This window comes from Coturnix japonica, chromosome 9, assembly GCF_054131305.1.
Source record: "Coturnix japonica strain WE chromosome 9, WE-NBRP24, whole genome shotgun sequence".
Classification (NCBI taxonomy): Eukaryota; Metazoa; Chordata; class Aves; order Galliformes; family Phasianidae; genus Coturnix; species Coturnix japonica.
In genome coordinates this window covers 2,165,547-2,181,684 of record NC_140671.1, presented here as the reverse complement: position 1 = coordinate 2,181,684, position 16,138 = coordinate 2,165,547, and the positions used below count along the sequence as shown (strand labels likewise).

Genomic DNA, 16,138 nt, shown 5'->3' with positions numbered 1-16,138 from the left:
TCAAAATAACGACAGAGAAATTGCAGCCTAGGCTGTACTTACAGCATAACAGCAGGTTGTTAAATGATGATAAAAGCAGTACGAGGAGTTTGTTCCTTGGAAATTGCCATCTGCTGTAAATTTTTTTGGAGATAAACCATTCACTTAAAACAGGCTGTTTATTGCTTCTATTTGATGTGCTGGATGTGCCCTCGAAGTTCATATTTTGACACTGTGAATGACTAGATGTCTCGTCACAAAAAGAGAGAGGATCTTCAGCAGTCTCCCAGTTGTTGGGAGTTAAAGGATTTCTGTCATGATTTAGAAGATGTGTGGCTCAAATGTTCCATCCTCCAGCTCGGATAACGTTACAGGTGCTCCTAATATGACCATAGTTCACAACAGAAATGGATAATTCAGAATATGAGATTCCTACAAAATCTCACACATCTTGCTACTCTCATAATGATAAAAAGAGAAGTCTGTTAAAAGGAATAATAAATATTGTTTTCGAGTGTTGAAACTTCTCACTTTTCAGCTTCGGAGGAGGTTGTAAAGCATATTGAAAATACTTATTTTGACTTTCAACATTTTGGATAAGATGCCAAATCGATTGCGTGGAGTGACTGGAAACTGATTGCTGAGCTGGTGTTGCTGTGCAGTAAAATTGGATGTATGCTGATCATCCTATAGGGTTCTTTGCATCTTCTAGAAGAGCGTAAAGGCAAAGCTTTCACCTCTGCTTATTCCTCAGTCTGTTCTTAGCGTAAGAGCCACTCCTGCTTGTTAACTTGAATTTGGTTAGTTGTTGGTGTATCGACTCAGCAGTACATGCAGCTTCATACTGAGTGGAGGGTTGTGCAAGTATGAAATATCTATTTACTGAAAGCAAAAAGTGAAACCAGTCTGCAGAAGAATAAATATATAAACACAAGGTTTATCCTCAGTTTGTATTCCAGGTAGAACTGCAGTTACTAATTTGTCATCTGGTGACATGGGAGCAGTGTTAAAACCAGCACCTACACATGGGCAGTCACAGGTATGTCAATTCTGTTTTCTTAAGGAAGCATAACAGGTTTTGTATTAAGTTATAATTTAGAACACTGGAATTAATTGGGAACTTCCATTTTAGAGAAATATGGAATGGAATTGCCTTTTTAGTAGTAGTTGGATTTAAATGCAATCTTCAGGTTTTTATCTGAAATTTACACTTTTGGTAGTTGATTCATGTAGTTGTTGGAATGGACTGTTAGTGGAATAAGACACACATGGCAGATCCTGATAGCTTCATTCTAAAGAAACTCAAATTTATAAGGAATTGTAAGCAGCAAATAATTTTTTTCAACCTTTCTTGGCAAAGGAAACCTATGAAGAAAAGAACCGACTTCTGAAGGAGCGTCTGGACAGAATATTCTCTGGCAATGAGCGCCGCTGTTCAAGGGCTCCAGTGTATGGCAGTGACTTGCTGAGTATTTGTTTGCTGACTGGTGAGAGGAGGCCATCCCCAGTGTCTTCCTGCGAGGACAGCAGTTGGAGGTGGGCTGGCTTTGTGAACTGCTGCCTTTCAAGTGATTCTGGAGGCCCATGTGATCCACTACGTGAAATGATCCAGACTTTGGTTCGGGAGCAAGAATCTCTTAAGGATGTTGTTGACAGGTAATGTGTGACTCTGTCCTTGTATGTCTTGGCTACATTGCTATTGCTTGATGTGTCCTTTCCAGAAAAGCTTTAAAGCCTTATTTCTACAGGTCAGCTTGTTTGGTTTAGATTGATTTAGCAGTAAAGGATTTTCACGATTCCCATAATCCATTCCTTTTGTTTATTTTAGGATCTTGACAGCAAAATCATTTGCTACCTTGTTCCTAATTTAAAACACAAATTCAGCTGTCCGTGTGTTAGTGTATGTTCTCATGCTTTGGGTTTAGTTTTGACTTCTTGCCATTAGCCATCCAACAGGAGTTAAGGCAGAGAGATGCAGGCAGAAACTAGTTTAGCTAAAGCTGGCACTTGGATTGTGTGCAGAGCAAACAATCTAGGAACATATAATGCAGTTTGAAGAACTCAACTAAAAGTAGTTCAAAACAAGTTTGCTGTTATGGATGTTTCTTGTGTTTGAGCTCCAGTCACTGGATACAATAGCCACAAAATAAACACAGTATCAGAATCTATTATCAAAACAGATGAAATAAGACAAAGGGAGGTAGAGAATATTAAAGCTCCCAAGATTTGCAGCACTTACAAAGTCAGTTCAACATAATGTGTACTGTAGATCAAAATTACACTGTTGACAGGCTGGAAATTATTGTCACACCTTATTGTGTGTAGCTTCACAACCTGGTATTCACTCTTTACAATGCTTTCCACAGGGCTCTCTTTGTATTGCCTGCTGCAGTTGCTGCACCCCCATGTTTGTACGTAGCAAACCCTCCCCCATCATACAGTCACAGACTGAAAGTCCTCAGACACAGTCTGAAGCAGAAGGCAGCTCCACACTTGCATCAGTTGCGGCGGATTACGACTCCCCAGTTGCTACAGTTCCCTGACCTCCGCCTGGTGCAGCATGACTCAGGTAAAGGTGGATGCTGAATGGTAACACTTCATAGTTTCCTGTTCTACAGCAATGGTATGTCTAAATGAAAGCATTACTGTTCCTTTTAAATATAGGAAAACTAGAAGCTCTTGCTGTCTTGCTTCAGAAGTTGAAATCAGAAGGGCGTCGTGTATTGATTTTATCACAGATGATTCTAATGTTGGACATACTGGAATTGTTCCTAAATTTCCATTTCCTCACGTTTGTAAGGATTGATGAGTATGCGAACCAGGAACAACGGCAGGTAAGTGTGAACTGACAGTTGTCTGCTGGTACCACAACATGTGCTTCACAGGCTTCTATGTGCTAATTGTTTCTACTTAATTTGAAACTTTGACTTTTCTTCTAATTAGGCTACAATGAGTTTGCTTTGGTATTTGTTGGTGTATGACTTGCTTTTATTTCTTTTATGTAGGAGCTGATGAAAAACTTCAACAGAGACAAGCGCATTTTCTGTGCCATCCTTTCTTCTCACAGTCGTTCCACTGGTGTCAATCTTGTTGAGGCAGACACTGTTGTGTTCTATGACAATGATCTAAATCCAGTGATGGATGCAAAGGCGCAGGAGTGGTGCGACAGGATTGGGAGGTGTAAAGATATCCATATATACAGGTGATTACTGATGTTACTGATTAATGACCTTTCTTTAACGTGCTTATTTCAGATAAAGCTACATAATCTGAAATAAAGTAGAAGCAGTGCTGAAAACCATCTCATTTGAATACCCCCTCACTGTTTTCTTGTGTGGTAACATAGTCCATCTTAACACCACGTCTAATTGTGTGAATCGCATACAAATTTTCTGGTTGCTACCATACCTTACATTACATTTCTTGTTTGTTTGTTTTCCCTAACACTAGTTGTTAAAAGAAAGCTTTAAAGTGTAGCAGGTAGTATCTGTTTGAATAGAATGCACAAGCATCGCTTTGTTTCAATAGTTCAGTGTTATTCTCCGATGGCAATTCTGCTTCTTGCTTCTGAAAGCTATTTTGGAAGTGACTTAACAGCTTTCTGTTCTTTTATTTTTCCTTTTCAGACTTGTCAGTGGTAATTCCGTAGAAGAGAAGCTTTTGAAAAATGGCACAAAGGATTTGATCAGAGAAGTAGCTGCTCAGGGAAATGACTATTCAATGGCCTTTCTAACGCAAGTAAGTTAATATTAAGTATGTAGCAGTGATGCAGTACTTAGTAAGTTCAGACTCTTCCTGTTGGAGTAAGAAAAACAGTACTAGAAATGTGTTTGGGCTGGTAAGCGTCTTAGAAGTGGTGGGTGTTTGAACTCAAGTGTCCTTACTTGTCAGGCATCACTGATGTGACTTTGTATATTCTGGTTTCTTGCACTCAGCTACAAACTTCTGCAGTTGGTTGAGAATTTCAACAACTTTGAAAAAGCCAAAATAGGAAGTTAAAGTATTTGGTGAGAAACTGCTCTGAAGGTGCAGAGGATGGTGGCTACACTGACAAAGCCAGTTCATCCCTTTCTGACACTCCTGATGTTGTGGTGCAGAATGTTAGGGTGTGAGTTTGACCAATGTGTATAAATTGCCTTAACTTAATTACAGAAAGTGCAGAAGAGAAAATGGACAATTTTCCAGAAGTAATAGATCGTACACAGTTTATAAGCTCACTGGAAACTTAAGTTTATTTCAAGTAATATAAAAAAACTAGGATGGTTCTGAAAGCTGAATGTGCTTCTTTTTCCTTCCAATAACCAAGCAAACGATTCAGGAGTTGTTTGAGGTTCATTCTCCTATGGAGGATTCTGGATTTAGAGTGAAAGCAGAAGAGTTCGTAGTACTTTCTCAAGAGCCATCTCCAGCAGAAACCATTTCACCTAAAGTTGCAAGACCATTCATAGAGGTAATGGTTAACACAGATTAAAGATACAGCTGTAGGACATGAGTATTTAGTGGCTGCCTTATCTTTCTGGGGAGGTGGAGGTAAATTCTGCCTGTTGGTTTTCTGTTTTGACAGCCAGTTTTCCTCTTAACTGTGTCCCTTTGGAAGTATTGTTAAGTGGTAGAATTGCACGGGGCTGTTCCTCTTCTTGAGGAGCAATTTATTGCAGTAATTTGTGTTGGCCTACAGTGAAATTCTTACAAGGGTTTCTTTCCATATTTTTGAAGTATTTATTATTTTAAAAATGTCTTTTTGAAAGGCCCTCAACAGTATTGAACGAGAGGATGAAGAGCCAGATGAGCACGTACAAGAAATAAGACCTGAGTCATGCATTGAACCTTTAGTCTCAGAGCTCTGTGAATCAAAATACAACGAGGAGCCCTCACCACTGCAGGAGTTAGTTGCTGTTGTGGATCAGGTACCATGACTTTTTCCATTACTATTTAAATAAAAGCAATATGTAGTTCATATATTTCAATTTCTTTACAGTTTTGCCTTAAAAACAACTTTGTTTTTGATTAGTTTGATACTTCATTGAAAGAGTGGGAAAAGTCTTGCTGACTTAAGCTGTTATGCCATCAGGAAAGAGATTCATTTAAAGAAGAGCTTTGATAGATTCTCCTTTACATTTCTTTTATTATTCTTAATGCTGACTTTTTTTCCTTAATGTGTTCTCTCAGCTGACTCCAATTGAGAAGTACGCTTTGAACTATTTAGAGCTCTTCCATGTTTCAGTCGATGAGAATGAGCCACGATTGAATGAGGTAAAATAATAAATATTACTACTATATTACAACCTTGTTGTTTTCTAATGTGGGCAATGGGGGTTAATATTTCCAGTGAGACATGGAAGTTTATCCAGTGATGTGGAACATATTGTAAGGAACCTCTATTTCCTCTCGCTATACTTTTGAACACCAGAATGCTTTACAAGAAGTGTCTTGTAATTCTTTTGGTTTAAACAGATTTCAGTCCTTCATTTCTTACTTGTAAAATGAGGCTGATGTTCTTCAGAACAGTTTGGCAAATATTTGTTGTACTCTGTTGGCAGCGGGGAAAAATGTCATTAGCTTCAGTAAGGCTGTTTGGTGAAAGGCTGCTCTTCTGGTTGTCTTGAATGTTTAACCAGAATTTGCTTTATTTCAATATTCTTAAATCCCTGCAACAGAGATTAAAAAAAAAAAACAAAAAAACTTTAAGTGACTATGAAATCACCTGTAAAGAAAGGGTTTCAAAATTGCCGTGCCTGAAAATATCACAGCTTAAAGGAATTATCCATGAATACCACAAATAGGCAACTTTTAACCCATTGTCTGCTACTGCACAAAGGTGGTAAGGAGTCTGACTTTCCCTTAGGTGGAACTGAAATCAGCAAAGAAGGCATGGGAAGTGCAACATCTAAGGGAGTTAAAGGAAAAAGAGCAAAACACCCTCTGGGAGGACGAAGAGGAACTTCTCACCTACACCCGGGAGGATGCATACAACAAAGTAATTCCTGGTTACTGGATTTCTTAACTGTGTATTTCTTAAGTTATTTAGAGAATGTTTTTTCCTTTGGGGTTCAGTCACGGTCATTTAATTGCATTCTCTTTTTGCTGTGTAGGAGTATGTCTATGAAGGTCCAGATGGACAAACTGAAATAATGCCAGTAAGTATCAGTAACACCCAGCAGCCTAAATAGACCTCTTAGTTTTGAAACATAAAGATCAGTGCTTCACTAGTATGGCCATAACTAAAAAGTTTGCGTTCTCTGCAGCTTTGGACCCCCCCTACTCCACCTCAGGATGACAACGATATCTACATTGATTCTGTGATGTGCCTGATGTATGATACCACCCCTATTCCAGAATCAAAATTGCCTCCGGTGTACGTCAGGAAGGAACGCAAACGGCACAAAACAGATCCTTCTGGTAAGTGTCAAAACTGCTTAAATTCTGTTGTTAAAAGTTATAATATATTTTATCTTTACTTCCTCTTCATAATGATCAAAGTGTGCAGATTTGAGATGAAAAGTCTTCTCTCTGCTGTGTGTGTTATGATGGCCTTACATCATTAGGGCTCTGGCCATACTAAATGTCACTGCTGACAGATTCCTTTTAGAGGTAGTGTGGAATAATATATGTACATCCAGGAGCATTTTGCAGCTATACATAACAAAGAGGTCAGACAATGGTAGTATCTATTTACAAATAATTTTATCTTGTCTTAGCTGCGGGTAGGAAGAAAAAGCAACGTCATGGAGAGACGGTTATTCCTCCACGTTCACTTTTTGATCGAGCAACTCCAGGAATGTTGAAGATGCGCCGAGAGGGCAAAGAGCAGAAGAAGAACATCTTATTGAAACAGCAAACACAGTTTGCAAAGCCTCTGCCAACTCTTGTGAAACCAGCTGCTGAGACTGGGCAGGATAACCCCGAGTGGTTGATCAGTGAGGACTGGGCACTTCTGCAGGTCAGACAATGTTCAGCTTTTTGCTGTTCCATGCTACGCTTTCCATCTAATTTCATAAATAGCTCTTCTCAGTATTTTCTGTCTTGAAGGTTACTTCAAATTCCCAATGGTCAGTTTGATGTTGTGCTGACCTGACTTAGAGCAAACTCTGTGTCACTTGTGTTTCTTTAAGGATAAATTAAAGGCTGAGGATGATCAAGTCCTACTTTTGTTTTAGAGCCTGCTTACTGTAATGGCCCAGATAAGTCTGGATAGCACAGCTGAAGTTTTCCTCACCTTTGAGGAGAGCAATGCTTGAATGGCAGCTCCCTTGTTCCTATTGTATCCCTCTCTGTGCATTTTTGGACCCCTATCTGCTTAGAAAAAAATGACACATATATTCTCTGTGAACGTAGGTGAACACATGCGCTGAGGTCTGAGCTATTTGTATCACTCTAATAATGGTGATGGGCGCATGCAGATAAGGGTGGGTGTGAAGGATTGGAATGATTTGTGATCTGAAGCTTTTGTACCTTTAATGTATTGTAGGCAGTGAAGCAGCTGTTGGAGCTTCCTTTAAATCTTGCTGTTGTATCGCCAGCACACACTCCCAATTGGGACCTTGTTAGTGATGTTGTTAACTCATGCAGCAGAGTCTATCGCTCACCAAAACAGTGCCGAAACAGATACGAAAATGTCATTATCCCAAGGGAGGAAGGAAAGGTGAGTTTATTTAGAGTGATGCGTCTTTATTACGTTAAGTTTGTAGAGTATTTTTTCCATATCTTCGTAAACGCTTTTTTTTTTTTTGTTAAATGTTTCAACAGTGTAAATAAATAACGTTAAAAGATTATAAAATTATCCTCATCAGGATTTCCACTTATTTTATATGATTTCTTTGAAAAGAAAAAGCACCTGAACAAAATCTTCCACAAAAGATCATCTAACTTTCCTTCTTATTTTACAGCTAATGTACGAAGCTAATCCTAAAAAGAAGACAAAAAGTATTTATAAGGTGTGCATTGGTATTCTTTCAAAATCAAATCTAGACACTGTGGTATTTAGCAGCAATGGAGGTGGGCAGATACTTCATACGAGATCCATGTTCAGTGTTGAGTTCTCAAACATCAATTAAAATTCCAAATTTATTTTTCCTTTCTTTGTTGACACAGTGGATTGACACCAGACTTCAGCTTTTTGGATTTGCTAGATTAATTTTTTTATGTCATGCAAGAAATCTTTCATTTCACTTTAACTGTAGTAGGCATTTTTCCACCTGACAACCACCATGTTACTTATCCTGATCATTGTTATGGTACTTAAGATGTGTGAGGATGTAACTTCATACTGGGGTCTGAGCGGATCACAGACACATAGGGAGTTTAATGCTTGAAGCACCTTTTTTAAATGAGGGTTGTAATACTCTGCAGAAACAAAAATGAATTCCATGATCATAAACATCGTCTTCCAAACCGTCCTGCAGCTTAGTGACAGAACTAGGTAGGGAATATAGAACTGCTGACTGTAGCCCCATTCTCTGACCGCTAAGCAGGTTTGTCCCTGACTGGCAGCTTCTGCTTAGGAGGAGCCAACAATTAGGATGGCATGCTGTGCTGGATGTTAACATAGCTTTGTTGGGAGAGCAGTGCAGTGATGGTGTTACTCTCTGACGTGTGCGCTATGCATAACTGTAAACTAATGGTTTGAGTACTGAATTACACTTGCGAAATCTAAACTTAAAGCAAAGATTCTTTCTCAAATTAGTTTGCCACTTTGTATGTCCCCAAGCGCTGATGCCAGTGTGACCGTGAGAACTGCTCCTTGTTTTGCTCTTTCTTTATACATTTCCCATAGAATTTTGTGTAACAGTAAGTTATCAATGACACGAGGCAGAAACCAGTCTGTGATAGATATGTTGGAGTTGGTTTTTAAATAATCTACAAGCGCACCATGTGTTTGTACATAGACAGAATGCTGGGTGGGTATGTTTGCCATTAAAAGTCTGCTTCTTTTCGTTTTTTAGACTAAAAACAGTCGCCCGCTTCGTACGAATCAGATCTACGCTCAGGATGAAGGTGCCACCCACACGCAGCTTTATACTAATCATTTTGAGATGATGAAAATGATTGCAGGGAAAAGAAGTCCACCTATCAAACCTCTGTGAGTTTAACTGGGATGTTCCAACCTGTCACCTCCTGTTTCCTGGATTCTCTGCTCTGAGTTGCTCTCCCAAATGGGAGATTTTTCATCTCTTTCAAACTGCTGTTCAGTTTTTCTGTTCTTTCTTCGTCTTCTGGCCTGTTCTTGGAATGTCTTCACACTTCACATGGTTGGGTTGGCTTCTACTCTCTGCATGGATTTGTTCACATACATGATTAAGAGTTATGCTATTTTTTTAACATTTCGTTTATAAACTAGGCTTCCATTTACCTGTGTTGTGAACGTTCTGATGTCTGTGCCATTTAGTTACATGTTATTTTTCTGTGTGTGCGCAAAAGTTACTGCTGTAACTTAACACGTATTCATTTATCATTTACTCCCCATCTCTTAAAAGGTTCATCTTTATGCAGGCCCCAGTGCTGATGGGAGTATCATGGAAAATTCACCGCAACCACAGAGTCATCTCTACAACATGACATTAAATGCTCTTTTAAAAGTGTTTTTCTGCCTTCAGTAATAAATTTTTGCTCCATTTCAGACTTGGCATGAATCCATTCCAGAAGAATCCCAAGCACGCATCTGTTCTCGCAGAAAGGTGGGCACTCTTAAAAGCTCTTCTTTACTTTTATTCTTCTAAGAAAATGAAGAAATCAGTTGTTTGACTACTGCATGCTCTGTCTTATCGCTGTTTCTAGTGGAATCAACTACGACAAGCCACTTCCTCCAATTCAAGTTGCATCCCTGCGTGCAGAACGTATTGCAAAAGAGAAAAAGGTGCGAACTCCATTTCACTTACATGTATGTCTGCTGTAATAAAAATAAACATAGGAAGCATGAAGAAAATCTGATTTCTGGGAGAAGTTTGCTGGTACATTGGTTGCGTTGCAGCAAAGTGTTTATTTAGTAGCGTTTACACGAGGTCCAAAGTGGGACCTTGGGCCTGCATGTGACACTGATACCTTGTGCTCATAAGCAGCATTTTGGAAGAGGTTTTAAAAAAATCTAAAATCTGGTAAAACCATTGAATTGTCTTATTTTATCCTTGATTGTTTCATTTCCTCCCTTCTTAAGCTATTCAGTAAGAGGTGCTTGTCCTTGCTTTTAAGATGGTAAATTGCTTGTTCTGTTCAGCTCTGAGCTGTATAACATTTAGATTGCAGCTGGTAGTTTGAAACTAGTTTCATCTCATAACCAGTTACATGTGTTACGTGGAAGTCAGACTCAAAGGCCGTGTCTGCACATATGCTTGGAATTAATTTATTGTTCTGTATTAAATACATCCTGATTAATTCAGGCACTAGTTTGACAACCGTGAAATTCCTGCTTTGATTTCCTAGGCTTTGGCTGAACAGCAGAGGGCACAGCAGCAGGCAGGCCCACAGTCTCAACAGCAGCAAGCCGGCCAGCAGCAAGCTCAACAGCCAGCTGTCCAGCAAGCACAGGCCCAACCACAGCCACAGCCTCAGGCACAGGTAGTTCAGCAGCCACAGGCAGTAGTGCAGACTGCAGTAACTACTGTGGCCAACACAGCAGTATTGGTAAGAAAGGGAGGACTTGGTGTCTGATGTAGTAACTTCAGTTCTTCTTTTCTGTGTACTACATCTCCGTGCTTTTACTTGCTTTAGAAAGTAAGAATTTTAAGTCAGTGTAGTAAAATAAAGGCATTTCTTTTTTCTTCTCTTTCTCTCTCTCTCTCCTGAGTGTGCTGAGCACCTTTTTTTTATTCACTGATTAAAAACTCTTAGTATAATTACTGTAATAATAGGTGTTAGTATTTTTCCACATCAGAATGCTATATTTTCTGTACAGATACCTTGCATTTTCAGTTTAGTATTTAACACTGTTTATCGAAAGAACTCAGAGAAGACACTGTAGCTGTAACAGCTGTTCTGTTTAAGTAGGTTAAAAACCAAAGCTTTGAGTAAATTAATATTTGCTGAGAAAGTGTAATCTTGTATCCTATAGGACTACAATTAGCTGTGTTATTGTAAAGCTTTCATGGCTTCTTTAAACATAGTCTGTATTAGTCAATCTTAGAACAGGTTGAAGGCTCTTGTATTTTAGAGCCAGTCCAGTTTACTTACTAATGTGCTCAGGCAGCAGTGATTTTAATGCTTGCTGAAGGGCCAGAATAGTATAGCTTTACCAGAGACAGGGCTCTGTCCTGATACAGTGCTGTGTATCTCCCAGCACTCAGTGATGTTAATGTGTGAGAGGTTATCTGTGTGTGCCAGAATAATACCTCGCTCCTTTCTTCAGCTGACAAGGATGCGAAATGTCTGGTACTTACCCAACACCTGACTGGTATCCAACTGCTCGTCAACATGGCAGCATCCTAACCTACCCAGAAGTTACTATTGATATGCAAAATGAAAGCAAGTCTTAGAACTATCTCTGCATTTTATTGTCTCTTTCTTGAGTTGTCAGTTCTAGAATACGGCACTGTGTTAAACAGCATAGCAGCATAAGAGCTATATTCAGTTTTCTTTTATTGTTTTCTGAAGTTATCTCAATTGTCTTCTCAATAGGCAGGCACAATCAAAACAGCAGTCACGGGGACAAGTATGCAGACTGGTAAGAAGACTTTACAATTGGGCATTGGAGATGATAAGACATAAGATTTTCATTCTTTTTTTTTTTAAACAATATTACGTTTAATCCTGATTTTTGCTTTCAGCTACAGTGAGTGGGAATGTCATAGTGAATACTGTTGCTGGAGTCCCTGCAGCTACCTTTCAGCCCATCAATAAACGTCTGGCTTCACCTGTTATACCTGGAACACTGACTGTGAGTAGACTGCATGCTAGTTGTATCTCTGGGTTCATTTTGTTTGTGCATCTTATTGATGGATCTGTTCCCTGAATTAGTTATCAGAAATTCCTCTCATTATCAACTTCATGTGTCTTGTGACTCTGTATCAGCTCCTCTCCCTTAGCAGAATAGCAGCACAAACTGGGACAGATTATCAGAATAAAGTACCTAAGAGACAGTGCTTAACTGTAAACCATTTTAAAAAGTGTTATCTTAGGAAACAGATGATGTCAGAATAATTATTAACCTCTAATATTTCATGCTCAGATAATTGTGATCTTTATTTTAAGGTCGTAAGACTATAGAAGGTGAAGCAAAAAATGATAGCTAGTCAAACAAACTTGTGTAGTGAAGGGTTTGGTGATCAGCACGTCTGGCAAAGATTTAACAAGATACCAACTATGAGACATATTCAGACAGATTTATTAGGATTTGTTAGGACATTTTTGCTTTATTTTTTTTATGTCCATTTCTAAAACTGTATCATCTATATCCAGAAAGCTCACAGCTTTATGTGGGATGCAAAGACTGTGTGGAGCAATGACTCTGACTGTGTTCCTCTTCAGACTTCGGGAGGCACTGCAGCTGCACAAGTGGTGCACACCCAGCAGCGAGCAGCAGCAGCACCTGCAGCCTCCTCAGAGCTGGTGACCATAGCATCTACACAGGGAGTTCGTGCAGTAACATCAGTGACAGCATCAGCTGTGGTAACGACCAACTTAACACCTGTGCAGACCCAGACAAGATCACTGGTGACTCAAGTTACGCCAGGTAATAATTGTATGCTTAGGGGTTGTTCCTTAGGGTTCCTACAGAGTTCCTGAAGTTTGCTTGAACCGCACAGTATTGAGAGTCTGGCTTTGGCTGCACAGTTAAAAGTGATTTGATTCATAACTTACTGATTGTCGGTTCTGAGATTACTTTTCTTTATTGGTGAGTAATTCTGGACAAAGTGTTACAGTAGAGAATTGCTTAGCCTGAAGGGGTTATGATTAAAAAAGATTGTTAGCAATCAAGCAGTAAAATATTAAAATTGAGCATCACAACTATAAACTGTTATGAAGAAAGGAATATATATTTTATTATTTTTCCATTGTGTTTATGCTAAGTAGGTTGCTGTCTACAGTTAACCCACAAACTGTATTGCAGCAGAACATTCTTTAGCCACTTGGCTTCCCAGGTGAAATGAAAGAATTAAATTCAATGTTGAGTGTCCTCAGAGCATTTAATTTTCTTGCTTTTCCTTTCACAGCGACACCAACAGTCCAGCTCTCTGGCAAAACAATCACTCCTGCTCACTTCCAGCTTTTGAGGCAACAGCAGCAGCAGGCTGCTCAGGTGCAGGTCCCTCAGATTCAGGCTCAGGCACAAGCCCAGTCTCCAGCTCAAATAAAAACTGTTGGGAAACTGTCACAGGTGAGTAAGCATTGTTGGTGCTGTGTTGTCCCCTATTTTCATGGGCTAGAATGAAATGCGAGTCTCCCTCAGAGTTGATGCTATAAAAACTTCATGAGGGCAGGGAAGACTGATAGTCATTTCAAATAGAAGTGCTACAACTACAGGTCTGGGTGTGAAGTACTTACTGTTGTTTACCCACCAACAACCTGTTGTGTACAGGAGTTGATCTTCAGTTCTTTGATCTTAACTGAAGTTTGGCATGCAGTGTTTCTTCAGAGTTGCAGGTCCATCTCCATTCTTTTTCCTGTAGTCCTATAAAAGATGTAAAATGAAGGAAATGTTGTATTTTTGCAGGAGCAGCTGATCAAGTTGCAGAAGCAGAAGCTACAGCTTCCTCAGCAGCAGGCAGCACAGCAGACACAGCAAGGAGCGCAGCAGCAAGCAGCACAAGTTCAAGTGCAGCAGCAACAGCAAACTCAACAACTCACTGCTGTTACAGCACCTCGTCCTGGTCCGGTCCTCACAGGCACTACTGTGACAAACCTGCAAGTTGCCCGTCTTGTAAGTTGTCTTTGACTTCATGAAAACAGCCGCAGACACCTTGTTCTCACTGCTGGTTTAAATGAACTGAATGTTGGTTATTTTTGCGCTTAAGTGCCCTTTGTGTTACTTAGGCTGTACGAAAGACCTCTAACGCAAATAGCTTTAATAGCATTTACCAACTGACACATCTCTGAAGTGTATTAGTGTAAGGAGAAATCATATTTGGAAACATTTACCACTATCACTTATTAATCGCCTGTTATATGAAGCAAATATTTTTTGGCTGGTACAATAATCTTCATTCCTTACTGCTTAGACTCGTGTTCCTGCTTCCCAGCTTCAAGCACAAGGACAGATCCAGGCCCAAACTCCACAAGCAGCCCAGGTTGCTTTGGCAAAACCTCCAGTGGTGTCCGTTCCAGCTGCTGTTGTGTCATCTGCAGGAGTCACTACACTCCCTGTTACTGTTGCAGGCATCAGTGTTGCTATTGGGCAGCCGCAGAAAGCAGCAGGTATGTCAGTACACTTGCTAAAATATAATGTAGTTTTAAATTCTGCTTCCATAAAGGTAGGGTGCTCAGGTAATGCTTCCTGTGGGACTTATACTTCAATAAAGTACTGCAATGGAGGCTGAACTCCAAAAATGAGGTAAGAAAACTGTGCTTACTCCATGTCATCTGGAGGTCAGTATCATTCTTAAGCCAGAAGTCTGCATGTGAGTAGACAAGAGCAGATACAGTTTTGAAAATAAAGCTGTAGTAATTGCATCTTGTAAGTATGAAGCTGGTACGGGAGAATTTGTCTTTTGTAGCTGTCTCCTGTAGTGCAGACAGAAGTTTTCCTGTAGAAGTATGATTGTTAGAACACAAGTGCAGCTTGCTCGTGCAACTCTACTGTCAAAATCATATTAAAGTCTTATTAAAATCAGTGGCTCATTAGTGCTCAAAGCTATGTAGATGTATAAGCCTGTAAAAGCACAGTCTGTGTTTGCAAGCTGTTGGGACAAAGCAATAAATGAGAACTCACAGTTGTAACCATATTTATAATTTTCAGGAGGTCAGACTGTAGTTGCCCAGCCACTGCATGTCCAGCAGCTTCTGAAACTCAAGCATCATCAAGCAGCACAGCAGCAGAAAGCTATCCAGCCCCAGGTTGCACAGGGTCAAGCTACTGTGCAGCAAAAGGTACTCACAGTTTGTCTTCCCACTGACTTTCCTGTTGTTTCTGTGGTTGCAAAGCTTTAGCTCTGGATTGTGGTGGCACTCCTAGGCAGTCAGTTAATATTTCTTATAAGTAGGTACCAACTATATCTAGTGAAGGACTATTAATATCTGTTTGCGATTTCCTACTTTCCTTTGGGTATTTTTTATTTGCTTCAATGATAAAATGTAATTAATCTCATGAGTTATGTACCTGTTCTTTGGCATACGTATTTTGCAGTCACTGATGTTCTTTTCCCTTCTGTAGATAAATGCTCAGCAGGTGACAGTCCAAACCCAACAGCAGACATCGCAGCAACAAAAAGTAACCTATACTACACAGCCTGCCATTAAAACTCAGTTCTTAACGACCCCAATTTCCCAAACCCAGAAGCCAGGTGGAACCCAGCAAGTGCAGGCTCAGATTCAGGTACAGGTAACACCATTCCACACTTCTAAACACCGCTGTGAAGGGATAATCCTAGAGATAACAGGTGTAGTAACTTTTCAGCACCTGCTCAAATTAATTCCAGTTATATATTTGTTTGAATTAACTTAATACTAAGATTAATTGGTGGTCAATATCTGGCCTTCTGACAGGTCAGGGAAACCAGCTGGAAAGTTTGCCTTTCCTCATCAGAGGAAGTAAACTATGTCACCCCTTTTTATTAGCGATGGATTCGTTCTGTTTTTATTAGGGACAATTAAATTGCATTTCTTCCTGTTTTCTGGTGCTGCCTCCTGGCCTGATTTCTAGCAGCTAAGAGCAGCTGATGGTTCCCTAATTCTCTGCATAACTAGATCAGTCTAAGTGTGGAAAAGGAAGGGGATGAGGGACTGGAAGCCTTAGTCTTTCAAAGCTAAAGTAGTCCATTGGAATGTCCGTGCTTCTTTCAGTGTTATGTATAGTTAAGAGGAAACAAATATATTTCAGTTAAAGCTCAGAGATGTACTTTTCCTCTGTCCCTCCCAGCTAATCATGCTATTCTAGTATGCTGTTCTACATTTAATTTATTTACAAAGCTGCGCTACCACTGAGAAGGCCAAGATACCAACTCACATCAAACACAGCTTAGGAAAGGACTCTTGCTAGCAGTTGTGATAGGCATGGCATGTTGCAGCTGTTAGC

General features: G+C 39.8%; 1 protein-coding gene across 30 annotated transcripts in view; it reads left to right on the top strand.

The window, feature by feature from the left end:
* Positions 1-16,138, top strand: part of EP400 (E1A binding protein p400) — a 42,342-nt gene that overhangs the window by 24,155 nt on the left and 2,049 nt on the right. For 6 of the 30 annotated variants that reach the window (XM_085509402.1, XM_085509398.1, XM_085509397.1 and 3 more), the window contains 27 exons: positions 927-1,018; positions 1,340-1,635; positions 2,346-2,548; positions 2,644-2,813; positions 2,985-3,181; positions 3,606-3,717; positions 4,286-4,429; positions 4,728-4,886; positions 5,149-5,232; positions 5,825-5,956; positions 6,072-6,116; positions 6,225-6,378; positions 6,678-6,919; positions 7,448-7,621; positions 7,866-7,913; positions 8,922-9,058; positions 9,597-9,653; positions 9,754-9,832; positions 10,396-10,596; positions 11,587-11,632; positions 11,736-11,845; positions 12,436-12,640; positions 13,122-13,285; positions 13,622-13,828; positions 14,127-14,322; positions 14,864-14,994; positions 15,278-15,445. In XM_085509402.1, the coding sequence (XP_085365528.1) occupies positions 927-1,018; positions 1,340-1,635; positions 2,346-2,548; positions 2,644-2,813; positions 2,985-3,181; positions 3,606-3,717; positions 4,286-4,429; positions 4,728-4,886; positions 5,149-5,232; positions 5,825-5,956; positions 6,072-6,116; positions 6,225-6,378; positions 6,678-6,919; positions 7,448-7,621; positions 7,866-7,913; positions 8,922-9,058; positions 9,597-9,653; positions 9,754-9,832; positions 10,396-10,596; positions 11,587-11,632; positions 11,736-11,845; positions 12,436-12,640; positions 13,122-13,285; positions 13,622-13,828; positions 14,127-14,322; positions 14,864-14,994; positions 15,278-15,445 (3,953 nt within the window). Of the gene's footprint in view, positions 1-926; positions 1,019-1,339; positions 1,636-2,345; positions 2,549-2,643; positions 2,814-2,984; positions 3,182-3,605; positions 3,718-4,285; positions 4,430-4,727; positions 4,887-5,148; positions 5,233-5,824; positions 5,957-6,071; positions 6,117-6,224; positions 6,379-6,677; positions 6,920-7,447; positions 7,622-7,865; positions 7,914-8,921; positions 9,059-9,596; positions 9,654-9,753; positions 9,833-10,395; positions 10,597-11,586; positions 11,633-11,735; positions 11,846-12,435; positions 12,641-13,121; positions 13,286-13,621; positions 13,829-14,126; positions 14,323-14,863; positions 14,995-15,277; positions 15,446-16,138 lie in introns of those variants that run through there. The other 24 variants (XM_085509410.1, XM_085509401.1, XM_015877641.3 and 21 more) reach the window with 15 other exon arrangements.